Source organism: Equus caballus, chromosome 1 (genome assembly GCF_041296265.1).
Source record: "Equus caballus isolate H_3958 breed thoroughbred chromosome 1, TB-T2T, whole genome shotgun sequence".
Lineage (NCBI taxonomy): Eukaryota > Metazoa > Chordata > Mammalia > Perissodactyla > Equidae > Equus > Equus caballus.
In genome coordinates, this window is record NC_091684.1 from 152125566 (window position 1) to 152147245 (window position 21680).

Consider the following 21680-nt stretch of genomic DNA (forward strand, 5'->3'; position numbering starts at 1 on the left):
TCTGTGTATATCTAGTTCTAGGTACGAGGTTTACATTTTTCACGTTTTCCTATAGAGAAAACATGCTCCACGTCAGTGGTTTTTCACTATTCAGAAGGAGCTAGCAAACTGTGAAAGTTCCAACAGAGGAGCAACCAGTATAATTCTACCACAGTATTGTTCTTGGGGGTTATTTTTTTCTTTTAAATGTTGCATGTAAATTAACAAGAAGTAAAAGTAACAATACACCTGTTTCAACATGTGATGGTGCTCAGCCATGATTATTTTATTGACTAATTAGATTCAAGTTAAATAAATTACAACCAAAAAAGAGACATTCACCATTATTCACTTGGGGTTCAGAATCTGTGGTTACAGATCGGAAAGGATGGCTTTTAACGATATGATACACCAGGTCCCGGCAGCTGGATGGAAAGTCAAGAGCCGGATCACGCACTTCTCCCTCCCATGGCTGGACCTCCCATAGTCATAGCCCAAGTGTACTCTGTGCAGTTGGAAAAGGCCACCTGGCTCTTGAAGACTCATGGTGTCTCATCTGACTTTTCACCCTGTAACCTCGAAGGTCACAGACCAGGAAGGTGCCTACGATCAGAGCTCCTCATTTTAGAACTTTCGCCCCAGAACTCTTTCTGTCATCACACCCGTGCTTGGTGATACACTGAGACCATAACCACGTGCACGGCTGCAACAGGCCGCACCATCAGCCTGAGACAGGGCCCGGCCCACCTTTGAGGCCGGGAGGGATGGTTTTATTTACTTTCCAGTGGGAAGTTATCTGCCTTAGACTGAAGAAGCATTAGAGAATTCTCTGGTTTGCTTCTGACATCAGCAGTGCAGATATTTGGAAAATGCTTTGAAGCAACTTTGGTTCTAAGTGAGAGCATAAACTGTCAAAATGATATCTTGACTGAAAATGCTCTGTTTTAGCAGTGAGCCCAAACCTTTTGTATTTTCTATAAAGTACTATTTGCAGGAAAGAATGAGTACCATCTTAATTTTTTTTCACTCTGTAAAGACAAACTTTCAACCACATTATATAATGATCCATTAAGCCTTGATCAAACTCGGTTGTCCTTATACTACTCTGCCATAGCAAAAAAAAAAAAAAAAAAAATCCCAGTATGAGCTTCTCTAGTCTTGAGTTCGTGCTTCCTTACCCACAATTAAGGGAGCCGAGATAGCTCAGCTATCAACACTGGGGTTGCTAAAACTTTTTTTCTAAAAGGAATATATGCTAATTCAATAAAACCTCTTTTGGTTGCTACTATATATATATAATTAGTATTGTACATATTACCATTACTAATATGACTATCACTATAGAATTATATTCATTCCAGGTCCCCTGTGTCCAGAAACAGCAACACATACGAATACTTTAAAAGAAGACTAGCATTCATAAGGCATGTTGATCTTGAACACGAAACTCTTTTACTTTATAACAAAACATCAACCCAAAAAGAGTATTTTTTAAAAGCTGTGATGACATGGCACAACCAATCTAATTAAAAAGTGGGGAAAAATTTTTCAAATATCCATTATTTTGAGAACATAACAATAAAAAAGTCCCTAATAGCTGCCTAGGTATTTTCAGGGGGTGGGAAGATTTAAATATTTAAATCTGTACATCCCCTAAGTTTTAAAATGCTTCTATTAATAAGGTATAAAATCAAGACTAAGGGCCACTGAGGTGGATTTGGACCCAGTGGAAACGTTTTTGAAGCTTTCCTTCAGTGCATGTGAATTCAGTGAAGGCAAATTGATGAAAAATCTTTTCAGGAGATTTTTCCTTAGGTCCCCTTCCTGGCTGCAGGACTCCAGGAAATTTCCAGATTCCTCTCTCCTCTCAGTGGCCATGCTTGGACCTCAGTGCCCGGGTGAAGGATGTTTGAAGAACTGAGTTGGCAAAAATATACGTATTTAAGGGCATTTAGGAGCAAGTTAAACAACTGGATTTTCTCCTGGTATCCAAAGGGACCAGAGCACATCGTTCAAAGCTACATTAGGGAAAGAACAGTTCATGAACTGCTTTTTGGGAGGGCCACTTAATTTTATGCTGTTCTCACTCCCCTTTACCAAAAACTCAAACCATCTAAATGACCACTTCTTAGTCTGGAACAGAACAAAACATAGTAAGCAGGTTCTGGTGAATAAGGCCTTGCAAGAATCAGGCTCACTTTATATTCTAGATCAGCAGTCGGAAACTTTTGCTGGAAAGGGCCAGAGGGTAAATGTTTTAGGCTTTGCTGGCCATCTCTCAACTTTCTTGCAATGATTCAGGTCTGCCATTGTAGAGCCAAAGTTGGCACAAACTATAATACATAAACAAATGCATGTGACGGTGTTCCAGTAAAACTTTATTTACAAAAACAGGCAATGGGCTGGCTTTGGACGGAGGGCCATAGTTTGCTCATCCCTATTCTAGATAATAACCACAAATGGTGGCTCTCTTCTGAAAACTGCCAGATTAATGCCCCATCACACAATCTTTAGTACTCTGATCCATAGCTGTGGTTAAAGAAGCCAGTGTGACCTGAGGATTCCATGTTTATGACTCACAGCTGCGTATCAACGGGATCAGAAATGGCTAGGAACACAGAAGGGCCTGTTTCTGTTTCGTTAGGAAACCTGAGCATGCATCTGTGTGCCTGGCTTTTGCTAACCTTGGGCAGCAGTCAGGAGCTGAGGATAACAGCCATTCTGGCACTGGCGGGAGGTGCAGGTACAGATGCAGAGAAAGGTAGTATAATTCTGGGTAATATGGTACCTCAGTGACCTAAGGCACCAACTCTAAGTCAGCACTAAGGAATTCATTGCTCAAGCAACTGGGCTTCTCAACTCAGAGGTAAATTTGTTCAGCGTGTGGCTAAAAACCAAAAATATAAAAGTTGTGCGAGCAGCAACAGCCAAGAACCACAGAATTCCCTACAGGTAGAGGAAATCTTACCAATCATCTTACCCAGTCTTTTCATATTACCGGTGGGGAAAACAAGGCCCAAAGAGGAAGAGGTAACTTGCTCAGATAGTTTGTGGAGGAATTACCAAATCTCAGCCATTTTGACTTCCAATCTGTTGCTATTTCCCCCTAAGGAATCTGAATTTAAAGGGGATTCACTGACCATATAAACATTCACGTCATGAGATTATGACAGCTAAGTGCCTGGCTACCCTTAAAGACAAGTGTTCTGTTGGGATACAAATGGTGCCAGAGAACGTCTGAAATTTACTGAGGGGAGGGAAAAGAATGCATCCCATCACTGGTTTTATGTAGCTGACAAAAACTGCACAGGATAAAGCATTAAATGGCCATCTTCCCACGAATATAAATGCTGGTCTCTCATATTGTACGATAACATGGCAAGAACAGACTGAGAAGTTCTTAAATCAAAGTTTGCATTGATCTGCTTCCCTCCTAACAAATCAAAGGCAAATGTTATCCTCATATCTTTGGTGTCCGTGACATAGAGGATGCCCCGGGCGATGAAGGCGTTGCCGGCCTTGGATTTGGGGTACGTGGTATTGATGTGTTGCACCACAGAGAATGTCCTCTCGTCCAGTTGTGCTACAAGAATGCTCGAGCCATCCACACTTGAAGCGTAGATAATCCAAAGCCCCTTCTCATCTACAGCTAAATTGAAGTAAGTCTTGGAATTTGCAAAGAGGTATTTTCGATCAAAATACAAGGCATTTTCAAGCTTCAGGGTTTGGGATGTTTCTTTGCCAAATTCAAATCTGAAATGTGCAAAAAAAAAAAAAAGCAGAAATGAGTCAACATTTTTGTGGACAAGGGTGGTTTTGGGGTTCTTCTATTAAATTGGGCCGGGGCCTGGGATTCTGCATTCCTAGTCAGTTCCCAGGTCATGCCCATTCTACTGGTAGGCCCACGATGCTACGTGCAGCAAGGATGTAAAAGATGGTGACTACATCTGTGTCCACCTCCTAGCCATGTGGCACTGGGAAAATTCCTCAACATGATGAATCCTCAGGTGTTTGCTGACTTCCTGAAATGTCCTCTCAAAGATTCTTAGTGCTGCAAGGGGCCTTAAGAGATGATCTAGTCTGGTCCTTCCATTTTACAAATAAAAGGAAGTTGCTGGCCCAAGAATATGAGTAAGTGGCAGAGCCAGAGTTTGAACCTAGGGTTTCTAACTCCAGGTTTGGGGGTTCTCCCTCTCCTCCATGCTGGAGTTTTAAGACAAAAATTTCATGGCAGTCTAAATGAAGAAGAAAGTCACCAGCTGAGAAGAGATGTAGCAAAGTCATGGCTGGGAAGTCAATTTTCTTGTCAGGTAAGTGACTGGAGAAATTAAGTTATGGCATGAAACCCCATGCACCTGAAGCCAGGGGGCTGTCCGATTTGGATGACACCAAATCTAGACCGTACCAAAAAGAGGATTATGGAGACAGCCCTGATGGCCTAGTGGTTAAAGTTTGGCATACTCCACTTTGGCAGCCTGGGTTCAGTTGCTGGATACGAGGCCACACCACTCCTCTGTTAGTAGCCATGCTGTGGCAGTGGCTCACATAGAAGGACCAGAAGAACTTACAAGTATATGCAATTATGTACTGGGGCTTTGGGGTTGGGGGGAAAAGGAAGGGAAAAAAAGGAGGAAGATTGGCAACAGAAGTTAGCTTAGGGCAAATCTTCCCCTGGAAAAAAAATATATATAATAAATATATATATTTAATATATTTTATATACAAAATATATATATATATTCCTATAGAGGGACTTATTTAAAAAAAAGTGGATTATGATTCAAAGGCACCTAGCTCCAGGAATGAAAATTCAGGGACATTAGGCTAAAAGACAAGAAAGACACCAGAGGGTGCCATTGAGCAGCGCAAGAAATGTGAAATGTGTAAGACTGTGGCGTGGATACACATTGGAGCATATCCAGACTTGAAGCCAATTAAGAAAACCTGAAGTAAGTTTGAAAAGAAACCAGAGGAGTGAGGGCTTGGTAAGGCCCTGCCTGCCTGTCTCAGCTCACGGGGTTCTCTTTCCCCTGAATGCCTGGGACTCAGTGCTGCCATTTGGTCCGTGTCTGGTACTGGTACCTAGCAGCTGCATGCTTAATGAGGCTTGTCTCTCCCAGGAGGAAAAGGGTCTGATTCCGGCCTGCCTCTCCCTCCACTCCCAGCATGTGGCCTGGCATAGAGCAGGGCCTCAGCACAGCTCTCCTAACCAGGGCATCAGGCAAACTTAGCTGCATTAGAAGACACTCTTTCTTAGAGTGGCCAATCCTCCTTCCAGGGCTCATTCGCCCCAGGACCCCCCAGCCCCCACCATGTAACGACAGCCCTATGTAAATGGCAGCAGGGCGCCACAGGACTAAATGAGGACGAATGTCAGAGGAAGAAGCCTGTCGGGGGCAGATGACTACAGAACAGGAGGTGGGCAGTTGTCCTTTTCTGTGAGCACAAGACTGCCTAAATGAGGTGGCCGGGGAGATGGGGAGATGATGGGGGAGTCCAGTAGAGAGAGAAGAGAGGCAAAGGAGGGGACAGTTCGAGCCACGGCCGATGCGTGTGTCTAACGTGGCTTGTTTAACTGCACCTTGTGCTAGGAAACCTGTCCCCAGCCTAACCTAGTTCTCCAGTGCCAGCACGGTTGTTGAGGCTGGTCCTCACTGAGGGGAGGAGATGGTGAGGGGGAAGGGACCCAGTCCTCCCTGCAGGTCCTTGTCTCTTGTTCTGAATGACTAGGACCACGGTTTTCATAAACCGGACTTGTTATTTCAGATGAGGTACAGCTGGAGGGCTGCGGAGGCTCTCGTCCTCCTTTTCATTTTTATGGAGGACATGGAGAGCACAGGAGGTGGTGTCTCTTGTCCAAGGTTATGGAGTGAGTAGGAGGAAGAGCTGGAACCTGACTGAGTGCACTGCTCTCTTGATTTGTCCAAGATGACCTGCTTCTGCCTCGAAAGCCGGAACTTGACTTCTTTTTGAGCCACGAAGACAAAACTCTAGCAATTCTTGTGGGGAGCAGAGAAAACTCGACCGTTGCCCTGGGCACAGTGTACCTGCGTGACCACCTCCCTTCCCCTTGGGAAAGCAGAGTGGGGAGAAGAGGTGGCCTGGCAAGGGCTCCATCAGGATGACGGGGCGGTCTGCAGGCAGAGCCCCCTGACTTTGCATTGCAGTCCCTCGTCTTCGATGATCTCAGCTATGACGGGAAATTCTTCACACCCAAAGTTTTTCAGAACAAAACCGATTTCGGGGTGTGACACCTTCCTGCTAGCTCTGGAGCTCTGGGTTCCGGCTGTGTCCTTTCTCAAGGGATGAGAGAGCTGCAGTCCTTGGCACTCCAGGTCTACTTCTCTTTGGCTCTGACCTTACTCTTGGCCTCCAGACCAGCAATAAATGCAGACCCCAGGCAGGGGCTGGTCGTGGGGCTCACTCATTGCATCTTGTGGTTTATACCGTCAGCAAACCCTGATTGACTTCTGACGGTGTGCCAGGCCCTGGGGACATAAAGATGGTGAAGCACAGTCCCTACCCTTAAGCAGCGCATGGATAGCTAAGCACCTCACAGCAGCTGCTGTCTGGGATGGGTGAGAAAGTACTGTGGGGCCCCGAGGAACTCACCTCACTATGGTTTTGGAGCCTCCTTTGTGGTAGTAGAGAGAGTTGTTGTAAACGGCATGCCCACAGCCATGGAAAAAATATGGGAGTTGGATAAGCGTGTAACTGCCATTCAGCAGTGAGGGCTCGTCCTTGAATTCCTTCACCCTGATGCCTGCAGGAGAGAAGCCAGGGAAAGGGGCTGTCACCTGCCGTCAGGGCTGGCCATCACAGCATGGGGGTGAGTGGGGGAGGAAGTTGAAGGAGGGCAGTTGGGAGTGAGATGTCCTGTAAGTGTCTTTGTCCAGTCTGAAGAGTCTCAGACTCCCAAACTCCAAGTCCGGTTCTCCTCTATGGATTCCTGAACCGTAGTCGCCCCACACAGTTGGCTTGGCTCCTCCCAGGAAAACTATCACCCCCTCCCCACCCCACTCTAGCTTGTTTATAAAATTCTCTATCAGACTGACACAGGCCTATACCAGGAAGAGTGAATACTTGGCAATTGTTCAGACCTGTCCTGCCTCCTCCTGCACCCACGGCAGCCACTATTTCACATTATTCCTCTTTCCTTTTGAGCCACAGAATCCTTCTCAGCTGGTGATCCATGCCGTCATCACCAGCTGATCAGTCAGCCTTGACGAGATGAAGAAGCATGTCTCAGCTATTGCTCTGACCAGTGAGTATGCCCAGACCCCTTCTGGAATGAGGCCACTGCTACCACCACTGGCAATTCCTGAGCACATCCCTTTGGGGCAGTATGACTAGGGTCATGCTCAGATGCAGTGTATCTGCAAGATGGCCCTTCACCTTCTCCGCTGGGCTCTCTGTCCAACAGATAACTGAGAAAGATGGCCAAAAGGACCATCCTGGGAGGGTGCCAATCTCAGCGACAGATGGACAGTGCAAACGATTTTGTCTCTGACGTTGCTTCCACATTATGGTTTTGGGGTTTATGAGGCCATCAGTCATCATGCTATTTATTTCCTTCTGGATACTTTGCCTAAAGTTGGATAAGCCATACTGGGGGTGCCCGGGTCATGTCCTGTGACCTGAACTGCAAGGCTGGTCATCAGTGTGCTCAAAGAAGAAAAATATTCTGCCCACTCATTTGTGCTTCTTAAAATAAAGAGCAGTTCTGTTAAACCAATTAGCAGGGATTTCAGACGCACAGAAATAGAATAAGCCTGAAGGTAGGCAACAGAGGAAAGATACAATCATAACACAGATATAGATCATCTGCCAAGAGACGGTACCTGAGAAATGCTCAGTCACCCAGATCCGTTCATCACTCTTGTTAGCAGACTCTCGTATCCAAGTGCCAAATGTCTCTGTCACTTCTAATACTTGCATTGGATTTCCAATGGAAGCGATCATGGATTCTACCAGAAGAGGATGAAGTTACTCACCTGCCAATTATGACTTCAAGGCAACCAATTTCTGAATTTAAAATAGGATCTCTACCTGCTTGTGGGGAATGGTGTTCATTGACTTTTTCATCAGCTTTTCCAACCAAGGTGTCATCATTTGGTACAGCACATGTCTCCCCTGAAACAACAATAATCAGAGCAAACGCAGTGGGCACAGTGAGATTCGTCTAACTGTGTAACTGGTGCTCCCCCACCTCGTTCCAGACTCTGGTCCCACGAGCATCCCTTGGAATAGGCCCACCAAGGTTTTTGCTTGCTTGCTTTTAAGCAATATCAACCCATCCACTTCCAAATATTTTACCCTGCTTGATGAGTTCCCAACAAGCTTTCAAAGACCGCAGTTGCTAAGATAATACAATCCAAAGAGGATGTCAGTAAAAGGGAAACAGGGGTCTAAGCCAACCCGTTCAGGCCCTCAGCCATCTGAGGGAAAGAGAGGCTTATTGACACCTTCCTGGTCTCTCTGGGCAGGTGGTATCACCATCACGGTTGCATTTTTCTGGAAGGATTTTCACTTCCAGGAAGCTGATGGGGAGCAGTGAGGGAGCAGCCTCATGACGGGGGGCTCTCTTTATTCTGTCTTCCTGGACCACCAGGGGAGGAATCTCAGAGGAAGGAGGAGCCTGGAGGCAGCCCCACCGGAGATGTTGAGCAGGAGACATTGGGCCCACTCACCACCATTTCCCACCTGTCTCTGCTTGAAGGCATATGGGACACAGGGCGCCTGATTCACAGTTGGTTTGAGGCTACACCTGAGCTGGAATTCATCCTCCTCTGCTTGTCACTGTTCCCCTTAACAAACGGGATTAATTCAAACCTTTGGTGAAGAGGTGGCTTGGGGTGGCAGGAGCAGGACAGGAGGAGGGAAGGAACATGGCCAGTACCCAGATGAGGGGGAGTGGATGGCTGTGGTAAGGACCCTGGTCTGGGGCAGGTTGGGGCAAACTGGGCTTTCTAGGAAAGGCCAGGCCCACTTGCCTAGACAAATTCTGAGGCATTCAAATCACCTCTGTGGTCACTAGAGAAGCTCACAGAACAATCTGGAAAGTTTTCTTATCAGGGAAAGAAGGGGGCCGGACCCTTCACGATCTCTAAGCTTCTTTACCTGGACAAGGCTATGTTTCTCTGAACTCCTTCTGTCATCGATGAGAGCCATCTCAGGGACCTGTTATGACTCCCCCACAGGCAATCCTGCTGCCTGAGTTTCATGTGGAGTTTCCACTTATGAACTTGGGCTTTGCAAAGAAAGGGACAGAGAGACCCTCCTGTTCTTAGTCTGAAGAAAGGTTCTCATTAATTCCTGTCGTATCAACCTGCTTCTAAAGCTGTGGGGGTGGGAGGGGGTTAAAGAAATGGAAGTGGAGCAGGAAAGAGGGCCAAGTTCAGATGCCGGATGCCTGGCAACCGACGACTCATTTCTCAGAGGCAGAGTGGAAGATAATGGCCTCTCATTTAAAGCAGTTTTCACAACTCTGGGGCCCAGCCCCTGCCGACCAGCCTCCTGGTAGACAGGCGAGGCGGAGGAGAGAGGTTCTCCAGGCAGCCCCTGTCACCAGCTGACAGAGCCTCTGGCAAGTTAGAATTCTGCAAAAGCTAGGGTCAGCTCTCCACTCCTCTCTCAGGCGAAGGTTCCCGCTCAGTTCCATCTCCAAGGAGGCTGAGCAAAGGGCTGACGCTAATGGAGGGGGTGGCGCTGATCGCCAGCCACGGAGCCACCGTGCTGCGATTTAACATCATGCTAACTGTTGGGCAGGATTATAATCAGGCTCCCTTATGGGGCAGGGGTGACATCTTTGAAGGTACAGATTCGCCCACTGAAAGCTGTGCGCCCCTCAAATGTCTTCCAGAAAGAACAGTGCCCCAGACAGAACGAAAGGCCATTTGGGAAAGTGGCAGTGGATCCACAGCAAGTGTGAGTGAAACCCCAGTCAGGAGCCTCCTGTCACCACAGAAGTCACGGCATCATGTTATGCCTCCTCGTAGCCCGAGCAGGTGAGTGGGTCCAGGTCACCCCTTTTGGGAAGAAGTTCCAGCTTCACTGTAGAAGCTTTTTCCATTAATATGGCTCTTGATTTCTGATCAGCTTTCAATCCTATGGCCACCCCTGTCACAAACTGGCCAAGAACAAGCCCTCTTGGCCTGCCAGAGATCAAGCATTCCCTGTCCTTGGTGGGCTTAGTCTCAAAGGGTGAATTTCCATCTCTGAAAAGAAGATGCTCTGAGAGCAAGGCCTTTACAGTCAGGCGCACATGGGTTTGAGTCCCAGCTCTGTCACTTACTAACTGAGTGACCTTGGGCAAGCTGCTTAGCAACTTGGGGTTTAGTTTTGTATCTGTAAATTGGTGACAATAACAATTCCTGAATTATAGGACTGTTGTGAGAATTAAATGAACTAAGCACTTAGCACTGTGCCTGGCACATTATTAGCACTCAAACTTAGTGGTGGTGATGGTAGTACTGTAGTATTTGTGCGGAGTTAACCAATCTGAACCTCCCCATCATCTCCTCCAGCATCAGTCAAGCCCGCATGCTCCAAAAGTGAACAGCTTAGCCCTTGAGACTGTTTCAGGGGAGACGGATGGTGGATTTGGTAAGGAAGAGGAATAGTCTGGTGATAAACGAGAGAGGCGAGGGAAAGGGGTGGGAGGCCCAATGCTAAACCTGCCTCCAGTCCTCATCCCGGGGGCAGACGGCTCAGGCCTCCCATGAACGTGTTGCAAGTGGGAGCTCTGGCTTTGGACAAAATCTCCTCCCTCTGTTTAAAAAATCTGGTCATAAAGCCAGGTAAAGTCTGAGAGTTTGGGATCACTAGCAAAAGAGGCAGGTTCCCTGGGGCAGGGCTTGGCGACCTGAGCACTGGCCGTTGAACATGTTTGGCTGCCGAGACCCTTTGGATCTTCTGCTTCCAGGGGGCCCTGGGGGACCTGGAGGGCCTGGAGGCCCAGGGGGGCCAGGTGGGCCTGGCGGGCCGGGTGGGCCTTGGTCACCTTTGGCACCTGGAGAGAGAGAGAGACAAGGAGAGGGGGAAGAGATTGATTAATGAGCCGTGATCAGAGACTGGGTGTCACACAGGGAAAAGGAGAATGAGGTGCTCCAGGGAGGCTCGCTGGACGTCCCCTCCCAGAGCTAACTGTGCTCCAGCACTTGTCCACGCAGAGATGAGGAAGCAGCTATAGTAGGTGTTGACTTCCAACTATGTACCTGGAGCTGTGCTAAGCCGTACCTCAACTTTGAAGAAAATGCCTGTGCTTTCTTTCAGTTGTCCTCTGAGGTATTTTAAGTTGCTTGCTTACTTGTCTTGTTCTAGATCGTGTTGCATTTAATAGATGTTTGGAAAAAGGAAACTGCCTTCCTCCTAATTCACTCCAACCATGACATTTAGACCTGAATGATCTAAGATCCCAGATTTGGTCTTGCCAACGCTAGGGTAACACACACAGTTTTCTCCCTTTTGAAAGCACAGAATTCTAGAACATGCTGTAAAACAGATGGCCACAAAAGGAAAATGAGAGAAAACCCAGAGCAGCCCTTATATGAAAACGCGGGCAGGTCTCCAGGCCTGTTCCCCCTCGGAGAGGCCCGAGCACCAGCCTCTTACCTGCGGGGAGCACATCGTTGGACACGTCTCCCTTGTCCCCCTTTTCACCCTTCTGTCCTGCTGGGCCTTCGTTTCCAGTCAAGCCCAGTTCACCAGGGTCTCCCTTTTCCCCTGGATTTCCTGGGGCTCCAGGTAGCCCTGAGAAAAAGATGATTTATTAGCCTCTTGTGCCAGAAATTCTGGTACATTACTTTGTAATACTATACTTTGTACTTTTAAGGCGAAGCAGCTTCAAAAACCAAATACATAACGCTCTATAACCATTTTAGGATAGCAGCGTGGCCATAAATTCATTAAAGAATAGTATTTCCAGGTGGCTCTGCTGGAGTATTTTTAGAAACGTTTGGCTGGGACAAGTTGGAGAGAGGAGTGAACCACAAGAGGGACAGTCACAGCAAGAACAGAAAGATGGTGAGGCCCAATCAGAAGTCGGGCCCCACCCCCACGCAGGACCGAGGGAACCCTGAGAGGAGCCGGCTTGGTGCTGTCATGGTGGGTGTTGTTATCCGCATTATTAGGTTTATTCCTCACAACATATTGGAGTGGAGGCTGGGAAGTTATCCTTATTCTCATTTTCTAGAAGTTGGAACTAAGGCCTACAGTGGTTATAGCTAATGCCGCTAAGTGAGCAGCAAAGATCTTCTGACTCCGTGACCACTGTCCTTTCCTCTGACATTCCAACGTAAAATGCTTTTAACCAAAATAGCAAAACAGGTAAAGTTGCTCTAGGACAGGCATTAAGAGGGATGGTGATAGCGTGAACAAATTGCAGTGGGTGGGATTTCTGCCTCTGCTCATGGTGAGCCATCACTACAGGAATTGCAGTCCTGCCACACACAGCTAGAAAAAGCTGACATCTACGCAATGACTCATCTCAGCACTGGACCATGGCCAGCACAGGATTCTGATCCCTGGGAAAAAGGAGCAAACGAGGTTCATAATATGATTGTCCCAGCTTACTACTGGCAGGTAGTTTCCAGAGAGCAGTACAGGGACAGAGAACCCACAGAGCCTGGTGATTTCATTGAGTTGAGGAGACAAAAACCAGAATTTGGGAGATGAGGTGGCTAGAATTTGGGAGACAGAATATGAGAGAGGAGATAGTTGTATAGAAAGAGCTCTGGAGAACTTCAGAGGGGTTTCCTTGGGTCTTTGGCTGAGTCATGATCTGTGAAACCCTACAAGGCAGGAAAAGAATCAGCAGAAAGCAGGTGACTGCACCGCTCTCAGAGCTTACACAGGGGACGTGCTCATTCCTCCCAGTCCAGGCAGAGAGATCTCACAAAAGGATGGGATATTGGGTAGAGTCCTTGGAAGAGTCTTGTCTTAGCAGTGGGGCTAAATTAGCCCGAGAGTCAAGGCTGCTGTGGATCCATCATAACAAGGCTTAAAAACAAGCTCCAAAGGGATGAAAACTGATCTGCAAATAGTCTAACTGCATGCCAGAACAGAGTCCAAAGTTTAAATCATTCAGTCAATGTAATAGAGCAAATTAACAATGTAAGCAAGCAAAAAAATCATGATCATCTCAATGGATGCAGAAAAGGCATTTGATTAAATCCAATACCCATTCTTAATAAAATTTCTCTCAAACTAGGCATAGAAGGAAACTTCCTCAATTTAAAAAGTGTCATCTGTGAAAAACCTACAGCTAACATCATCCTTAATGGTGATAGACTCAATGCTTTCCCCCTAAGATCAGGAACAAGACAAAGTATCTTCTCCCATCACTTCTATTGCACACTCTACAAGAGGTCCTAGCCAGTACAAAAAAGCAAGGAAAAAGAAAGAAAAGGCATACAGCTTGGAAAGGATGAATTAAAACTGTCTTTATTTGCAGATGACATGATTATTTATGTGGAAATATCTCAAGGAATCTATAAAAGAGTTACTAGAAGACATGAGCACCCTGGGGCCCTGGGAGGGAAAGTGATTGCCTAAGATTGGGCAAAGGAACTGCCGGGTATGCGTCAACTAACATGAGACCCTATTGCAGGGACCACGTGCTCATTTTGATAACAGCCTCGTGGAGATGTTGCTCAATAGAAACGTTGCTCAAAGTAGGAGAGATTTCAGGCAACAGAGAAGAGCCAGAGGCACACTTTAGTGCAGGCAAACCTTTAGTTCCTCTCAATGCCTACAACCAAGAGGGCTTAGGCTCCATTGCCTTTTCTAATCACCCTTGACAAATAGAAATGGCAAGCAATAGGATATATTGGAGTATATGAGGAAGCCATTTGGTGTAAACCTAATTCGGCCTGACTTTGTTTTTCCAAAAGGGCCTGACCTCGGCTGTTGAGCATGCATTGTATATCTGCTTTAGACATTGCCTATGGCAAGAACAAAGGCCCTTGAGATAAAGGTGCAACTTCTCTCCCCATCCCAACGTTGGCATTCCCTTAAGGATTAAGCATCTTTCCTTAGGCTAGGAACTGATTGCTGCACTCACCTGTGACCACCCAGCTCAAGACCACAGACTTGCTTTCTGCTGCACCTGCTAAGATAGCAGACCCACTACCTGCTGTGTCCATCAAGCCCTGTGCCAACAGGGCAATCTTGTGACTATTGTGGGAGGGGCATTTCAATCATATGTGAAACATCCTGTTTGGGGGTATATAACCACTCTGTATACTTCTTTGGTGTCCTTTCTTCCTCGAGAAGAAAGGCCCTGGGCCATGGTCCTCAGATTTTAGCTCAGAATGAACTCTCCCAAATTTTCATTTATAGATTGGTTGTGGATTATTTTCGTCAACACCCTGCCAGTCCCACACCCTTCTTATAGGCTCTGGCTAAGTCATTGCCCATTTGCACCTCTCCTATGCCCCATCAGCTTGACCAATCTTCATTCTCCAGTTATCTTTCTGGCATTGCCATTGTCTTCCCTCCAGATTTGAAACCAAGTCTGGACTGCCCCCACCCTCACTTCCTGCCAGCGCCATCCCAAGAGAATCACAGAATTCTGGATTAGAAGGCACCTTAGAGGTCATTTGGGCAACCTGCCACCCAACCCTTTAAGTGTCTCTACATCACCTGACTGGCTCTTCTCAAGCCCTTCTGGCAATGGGGAGGTTATTACATCGCATCACACCAGATGGTACTCGAAATACTCCACACTGCTACCAAAGGCAATTATTCCCTCAAACATACATCTGAGCTCTTCATACCTTTTCCTTTATGCCAGAGGAGTGATAAATACTCAAAATGGTTTCTACTCTTCTATATCCAAGGGACCCATCACATGCCATCCCAGGGAAGACAGCAGTGTAGGAAAGAACCTTCAAGTGTTGATCACTGTTAGAAAATGTAGTGAACAGTTTGCTAGATTTCAGCCAACCATAAAAAACACTTCAGTGAAAACCCTGAAATTCAGCTGTAGCTGAGAGTCAGAGCCCTGGGGTTCCCCTCCTCAGCCAGTGGTGATCTGGGGTGGGCACATACACTGATGGAAGAGCTGGCGACCCAGGGAAGAGGATGTGAAGGAGAGCAAGGAAGCCCCTCCATTGTTGGCACTTGTTCTGCCAAGGATTCAGTAACACAGGGGGACAATCATTCCTGGCGGGGGGGGGCGGGTCACGGCTTATAATGCTTCTCTCATTATGAGAGATGAGGGCTGGGTCATCCCTGCCCACAGTCATTAAGACATCTTGCTGGAAAGTGATTCACTTGAGAGGAGCCCTTAATCGAGGACCCCTGCATGAGAAGATGTTCTTTTGTCAGTATTTAAATAGGCAATTTGTCACATTATCTGCAGGACACAAAAGACGAGAACGTTGCCATAGAGTCCAGCCAGCACAATGCACCAAGTATAACCGATACCTTCCAAAGGTTTCACATGCCCGGATTTAGCAAAGCTCAGGGAAACGGTATCTTCTAGTTACTTCAGGGTTTCATCTTTCAGGCATTTATTCTAGTCACAAAGAGCCTTTCTGCATCATCATCCTATTTCCCCTTCTTTTCTTTTATTCCTTCCACTTATGCCTTTTATTTTCTTTACCAAAAAGGCCATGTGTGAAATAGGAAAATGTTCCTACTGTACGCAGCTATTGAAGGCAGCCCCCACAGGGGTGGGTATTTAAAGCTCAACATATTAAAGACCTTTGCTTAAGGGTGTATTTTGACCCTTAGCTGGGTGTGCATGATCATTTTTTAGCTTTCGTTAGGAAAGGGTGGGGACGTTTTGTCTATATACAGTCTGTTTTGCCCTCTCGTAGCCATTGCCTCCGAGAATTCCCCTCGTCTTTGTTGGTGAAATCGCCTTGGCCATGTACCGGCCGTGCACTGGTGTCAAGAGTACACCACACCTAATCTCATTCATGAGATTCCTAATCTCATCGGAGGACCTGTGTGTGGCACTTTCTATCCTGCCCTGACTCAGCCGTGCACAGTGACACTATTACACTGTGTGGCCTGGGCCCAGGCATTGTTTGTCCCATGACTCCTGGCAGGATTTGAGTCAGCACATTCTGCTAGAGAAGAAAGGCCGGATTCTGCGTGCCCAACTCATGTGCTAGAAGTAGCTCTCTGCTGTTTTTCTTCCCCGCTGGCGCCCACTCAAAACAAACCATTTTACCAGCTTTAGAGTTTGGGGTTGTGTGATGTTGCTGGGGTCAACTCCACCAACCTCCCGGCAGGGGGTGAGGGAGGATGTCTTATTTTTGGCAGGACCATCTGTCACAGGCTGAGGCAGGGAGAAAGGGGACCCGAGGGTGTCGCACAAAACCCAGTCCTGAGACTAGGATGAATAAGGAGGGGAGGTGTTTATTTCTGTTTTTACGGGGATTTGATTTTTAGAGATGACACTGCAGCATTAACTCTTAAGTGAGAAAGTGAGAGACAGATGGAGAGAAAGAAAATGCTTGGTTTTGAGGCAACAGAATGTCAAACTTCACAGAAGATGCTAGTTGCAAAACTGACAACATTTCAGTCTCTTTTAGGTCCAATTCTTCTCTCCAAATCTGAGTCAGTGTTTTCAGATGAATATAGGCATTTCAACTTAGAGTTCCTTTTGGTCTAAACCCAAGCTTCTCCTTCCCCATTTTGGGAAGCAGCAGCAACAGTAACAGCTATCTCTAACAGAGTGCGTTCTAGTTGTCCGACCCTATTCTGAGTGCTTTATATATATTAACTCATTTCATCCTCCTAACAACACTATGAGGTTGATATTTCATTGTCCCCATTATACAGACGAGGAAATGTGGCACAGAGCAGTTGAGTGACTTGCCCAAGGGCTCACAACTAGTAAGTGGAGGAGCCAGGACTCAACCTAAGCCCTCAGGCCCTGGCTCCATGTGATGATTCCACCAGGGTTCTTAGCATTCCTAAGGTCAGCAACGGAGGCTTATCTGTCATACTTCACCTGTTAGACTAGACCTCCAAAACTCTGATTTTGTCAGGTTAGTCTTCTTCGCAAGAGCCCACGGTGGGTCCCACCTGCTCCTGCAGATGTAAAGTTGAAACCCTTGGCGCCACTGCAGTCTAGGCTGGGGCACTTATGCCCAGAGGCAGCTTCACTAACAGTTCCTCCAGGTGAGTCCTTTCTGTCCTCCCCCTGCAGTGTTCTCCCCGCCTCCCCTCTACTTATTTCCAAGATGTCCATCACACTTTCTCTTGTCCCTTACACTTAACTCTACCGCACAGTCCAGCCTCTACATAGGGTCCTATTGTTCATTACCTGCACAAGAAAGTTTAGCTTTTCTTCTGGCAGCATGACCTGCTGGGCAGAATACAGCAGTCTTCAAGGCAGAATAACCAATTACCGAGTACACGCTGTGGGTAAGATACACCTTCCCTTTCAACTGGGCGGTAAGCCCTTACGGACGGAAACTATGTTCTATTCTTCCCATTCGTGCATGAATTCATTTATTCTTCATTCATCAAGCATTTATTGAGCCTTGAGTGGGGCCTGGCTGAGAGCTGTGCCAAGTAATAGAATATAGAAGATATAGTCTCCCCTTCATAGACAAACACTGGAGCAGACTGTTTAAAAACTGGAACCATGTTAGAGTTGTTGGAACCCAGCCGCCTCCGTCTGTTGATGGTAGAGTGACTCGCCCAAGGCCTCAGAGCTGGTTGGGGATGGAGTCAAGTGCTCCTGGAACTCCTTCCACTGCTGCCCTTTGCCTCGAGAACAGGGAACAAGAGGCACAAAATCAACTCTGCCTGCCTGGCAGGTAATTACTCACTGAACTGTGGGTTCTTGCCCAGGTCCTGCAGGCCTCTCTGAAGGGCTGCCACCCCCCAGCCCTCCCAGTAAGACCCAGCATTGGCTCAGGTCGAGGGCGTCCACAGTCCTACACCCTTCAACAGCTAACGGCACTAGCTCCCAAGGCCCAGGATCTTTCCTGCCCACACCTGCTCTGTGGTACCTCCAATAATGTGTTCTCACAACTCGGGCCCAGTCTCCTTGAGCCTGGAAGTTTAGTGCAGTTGTGGTTAAGAGCAGGGGTCTAGAAGTCAGAGAGACCTGGATTCAAGCCCTCTACTTATTAGCTTTTTTACCCCTTAAATGTAACATTATTTGTATATATATACATACATATATATATATATATATTTTTTTTTTTTTCTTTTTCCTCCCCAAAGCCCCAGTATATCATTGTATATTTTAGTTGTGAGTCCTTCTATGTGAGCCACCACTGCAGCATGGCTACTGGTAGACGAGTGGTATGGTTCCATGCCCAGAACTCAACCTGGGCCACTGAAGCGGAGCGCACCGAACTTTAACCGCTATGCCATCAGGGCTGGCTCATTAGCTTTATGACATTGGACAAGTTATGTCCATTCGTTCAACAATGACTTTATTGCCCTCCTTTGCTGAGTGTTCCAGGCACTGGAGGTTGGGACTAAGCAAGACACATGTGGCCAGGCTCTCATGGCCCTCAGGTTCTCCCTGGGGAGTCAGATCATCAGCACATCAAGGAGCAAACACAAGGAGAGAATTTCAGGATGGGAAACATGTTTTGAAAGAGAGCAAGGAATGTGACTGAATGGGCGAGGCAGGGGCCAGACACAGAGGTCAGGGGTGATCTTGAAGAGGTGATGACATGTGATCTGAGACCTGCCCCATGGGACGGACCAGCCACGTGAGGGGCAGGGAGAGGGCATTCCAGGCAGTGGGCACAGCAGTGCAAAGGTCCTGGGGCAAGGATGGGTTTGGCCTGTTTGAGAAACAGAAAGATAAGGCTTCTTCATCTAGAAAAAATATGGCTAATAAAAATATCCATCTCCTTAGGTTTGTTATGAGGACTTTATGAGATGAGTAGAGAGAGCACTTGAAGGAGGGCCTGATGATAAACTTTAGCTATTTATGTTAGAGTATGTCATAACTCCCTATCTCCCTTTTCCCTGGCTTTGGGGCAAGGACTTTCTGCTGGAGCCCTTGGTGACTCAAGTTCTATCCTCAGCCTCGGTGGAATCTTCTCGTTCTAATGTTGCTGACCCCAGGAGGCCTTCCTCACTGGGAGACTGCCGCAGAGGAGGGTCTGCGTCTTTGCTGCAGTTCCTGTGGGATCTCCAGGACACTGAAGATTTGGTCAACCTCCATGGATAAACAGAATCCGGCAACTTCCCATCCATCCGCTGCTGTCTCCTGCTCCAAGCCTCCTCCTTTCCTCCCTGCAGCCTCCCTCAGCACAGCTGCCGGGGCGACCTCTCATCCGTGTGGCAGGGCAGGTCTCTGCTCTGCCTCAAACGCTCCCCATCTCACTCTGCGTACCAACCACATTCTGCAAATGCCCAGGGCCAACGTGATTTGGCCTTTTTACTTCTCTGGTCTCAACTCGACCATGTTCACCTCTCATCCTCTCTGTCTGGCTGCCCTGGCCTCCTGGGGGCTCCTCAGACTCTGCAGGCACATTGGACTCACATGCTCTGCTGGAACCCTCGCCCCCACATCCCCCAGGGCGCCCTCTTCCCCTCCTCCAGGTGTTTGCTCAGAGGTCCCTGGCCTCCCAGTCTACAATCACACCCCCATCCACAACCACTTTCCATCCCCTCTCCTTGCTCTATTTTTTCTCTTTAGCACTTAGCACCATGTAACAGACGATACAGTCTACTTATTTATCTGCTTATTGCCTAACAGCCCAGACTCGAATGTAAGCTTCATGAAGGCAGGGGTTTTGTCAGCTTTTTCATTTCTGGATCTCCAGTATCTAGAACAGTACCTGCCATGTAAATATATGTTATATAAATGAATGAACTCTTTCTTTTCAGCCCTCACTGGATTGTGGGTTGCATCATCTCTTGCAAACCAGGGATCTGTCTCAAATCTTTTTGAAAATCACCCCTTTTCCACCTGCCCCATACCCAGTGCTAGTATGGTGGCCCCCTTTCCTCACAGTTGGCCCTCAGGAAACTCCTTGCTGAATCCTGAGGACTGGATCACATTTCTGGGGTCTTCCTGGGATAAACTAAGTGCCTGCACCCTGATGGTCCTTTTTATTCGATACCAATGTTCCTTTATAATTATAATTATTATCCAACACACAATGACCCACTACTACTCCATCCTTCTGGCTGTAATTGCTGGCCTCCTGAGGACCAAGCTGACTCGGACCGCATGTGCCCATCCTCACAGAGGCGGTCCCCAGGAACATGAACGTGTAGGCTTTGCCCAGTGGCAGAACCCCTCGACAATCTTCTCCCTCTCCACCAGCTCTCACTTAAACTGCTTGCAGGAATAACAGCAGAGGTGCTGGAAGGGATTGCTGTGCTGTCTCAAAGAAACTTCCAGTAGTTCTTCTAGCCCAGGGTCTGTCTGGGTGAGCTGGGGTAGCAAAGCCAAGAGGTGGAAAATCAACCAGAGCGTGTGGCGGAGGCTCCAGCCTCTGCAGGGGCTAAGAGCCAGGCCTCCCTAGAAGCGTCCTGAGCAGTCTCTAGGAGCCTCCGCTATGCCAGGTGCCAGCTTTCTGCAGTGGCTCTGCCCAGTCCTTCTCCACAGACTCCTCGGGACTGGTGCTCTGAGCTCTTCAGAACTTTCCCCACCATGACCCCCAGCCTCCTGCCAAGCCCCGTCTGAGTCCCTCTTCTCACTGCTCCCTGGACACATCAGACACCGTGGTGCTTCCGGGCCTTTGCCTGGGTGATGCTGCCGCTCCTAGCAGGTAGAGCAAGTCCCTCAGAGATGCCAGCCACATCTTTGTAACCATCCTATGACCCCTGGGTAGGAGACCCGGACAACTGGGGCCATACCTCAGGGAGGCTGTTATTCTCCTCAAGTTGTTCTCGCTATTCCTGTAGCCAGGAAAAGGTAGGGGCCAACATGGTCAACCGATTTTCAATCAAACACAAAGTTTTGCTGGGAAGGAGAAGTCAGTGAGAGGGCGAGGCAGGAAATAACCCTCAAAAGAACTTGGGGCATCGCACGTACAACCATCACACAGCCCATGGAGTGCCCCTCCCCAGGGCTGCCCGCTCTTGCCCCTTCCATCGGTCGGTCTGCCTCAGAGCAAGCAGAAGGGTGGCGAGCAGCTCCCACAGACACGGCTTCTCTAACTGGATAAGCCTTTGTCAAAGTTGAACCAACAAGAATGCCTTTGGCACCACAGAGCACAGGAGTCTCCAGACAGGAGTGAAACCAGCCTTGCGCATAGAGAGGCAACACTGCATCCCCAGTGCACACAGCTTTAGCCCATCCAAAATGCAAGAGGGAGACAAGCAACAAGAAAGTTAATTAGAAGAGTTGCCAAAATACCCATTTTTCCTCGTTTTCCATTTGCTCCTTTTTCGCCTTTTAGGCCCTGGGGACCAGGCTGTCCATCTGATCCATTGTGTCCTGGTAACCCGCCAATTCCTGGGGGTCCTGTGTCAAAACGTGGAAATAGGAACATTTAAAAAATCTTCACCGAAGTTAACGTGATTTCTTTTAGCCAATGAAACAGGATAGGCATCCATGCCTTTTCCAGATTCCCTCCTGCTTCTTCCCTTTCTCCTCTACCTTTGCTGCCTGCGCCTGAAGAAGTGACAGGGCGGGGGGGCAGGGGGGAATGGTGACGCAGGGTCTCAGGTGGGAGGGATAGGAGAGCTCGTGACTAGGGGAGAGAAGGAGGGGGCCCTAGTCGCAGTCGGGCTGCCTCCAGACTCTTCCCCCT

General features: G+C 47.8%; 1 protein-coding gene across 2 annotated transcripts in view; it reads right to left on the bottom strand.

Annotated features, from left to right (window-relative positions):
* Positions 1 to 231: 231 nt before the first annotated feature.
* The window catches only part of GLDN (gliomedin), a 51022-nt gene continuing 29573 nt past the window's right edge, over positions 232 to 21680 (bottom strand). For both annotated transcript variants that reach the window (XM_023617477.2, XM_023617481.2), the window contains exons 4-10: positions 21284 to 21391; positions 11593 to 11730; positions 10844 to 10990; positions 8029 to 8112; positions 7821 to 7946; positions 6592 to 6742; positions 232 to 3732 (exon numbers count right to left, since the gene is read on the bottom strand). In XM_023617477.2, coding sequence (XP_023473245.1) covers positions 3264 to 3732; positions 6592 to 6742; positions 7821 to 7946; positions 8029 to 8112; positions 10844 to 10990; positions 11593 to 11730; positions 21284 to 21391 — 1223 coding nt within the window. In that variant the 3' untranslated portion in view covers positions 232 to 3263. The remainder of the gene's footprint in view (positions 3733 to 6591; positions 6743 to 7820; positions 7947 to 8028; positions 8113 to 10843; positions 10991 to 11592; positions 11731 to 21283; positions 21392 to 21680) is intronic.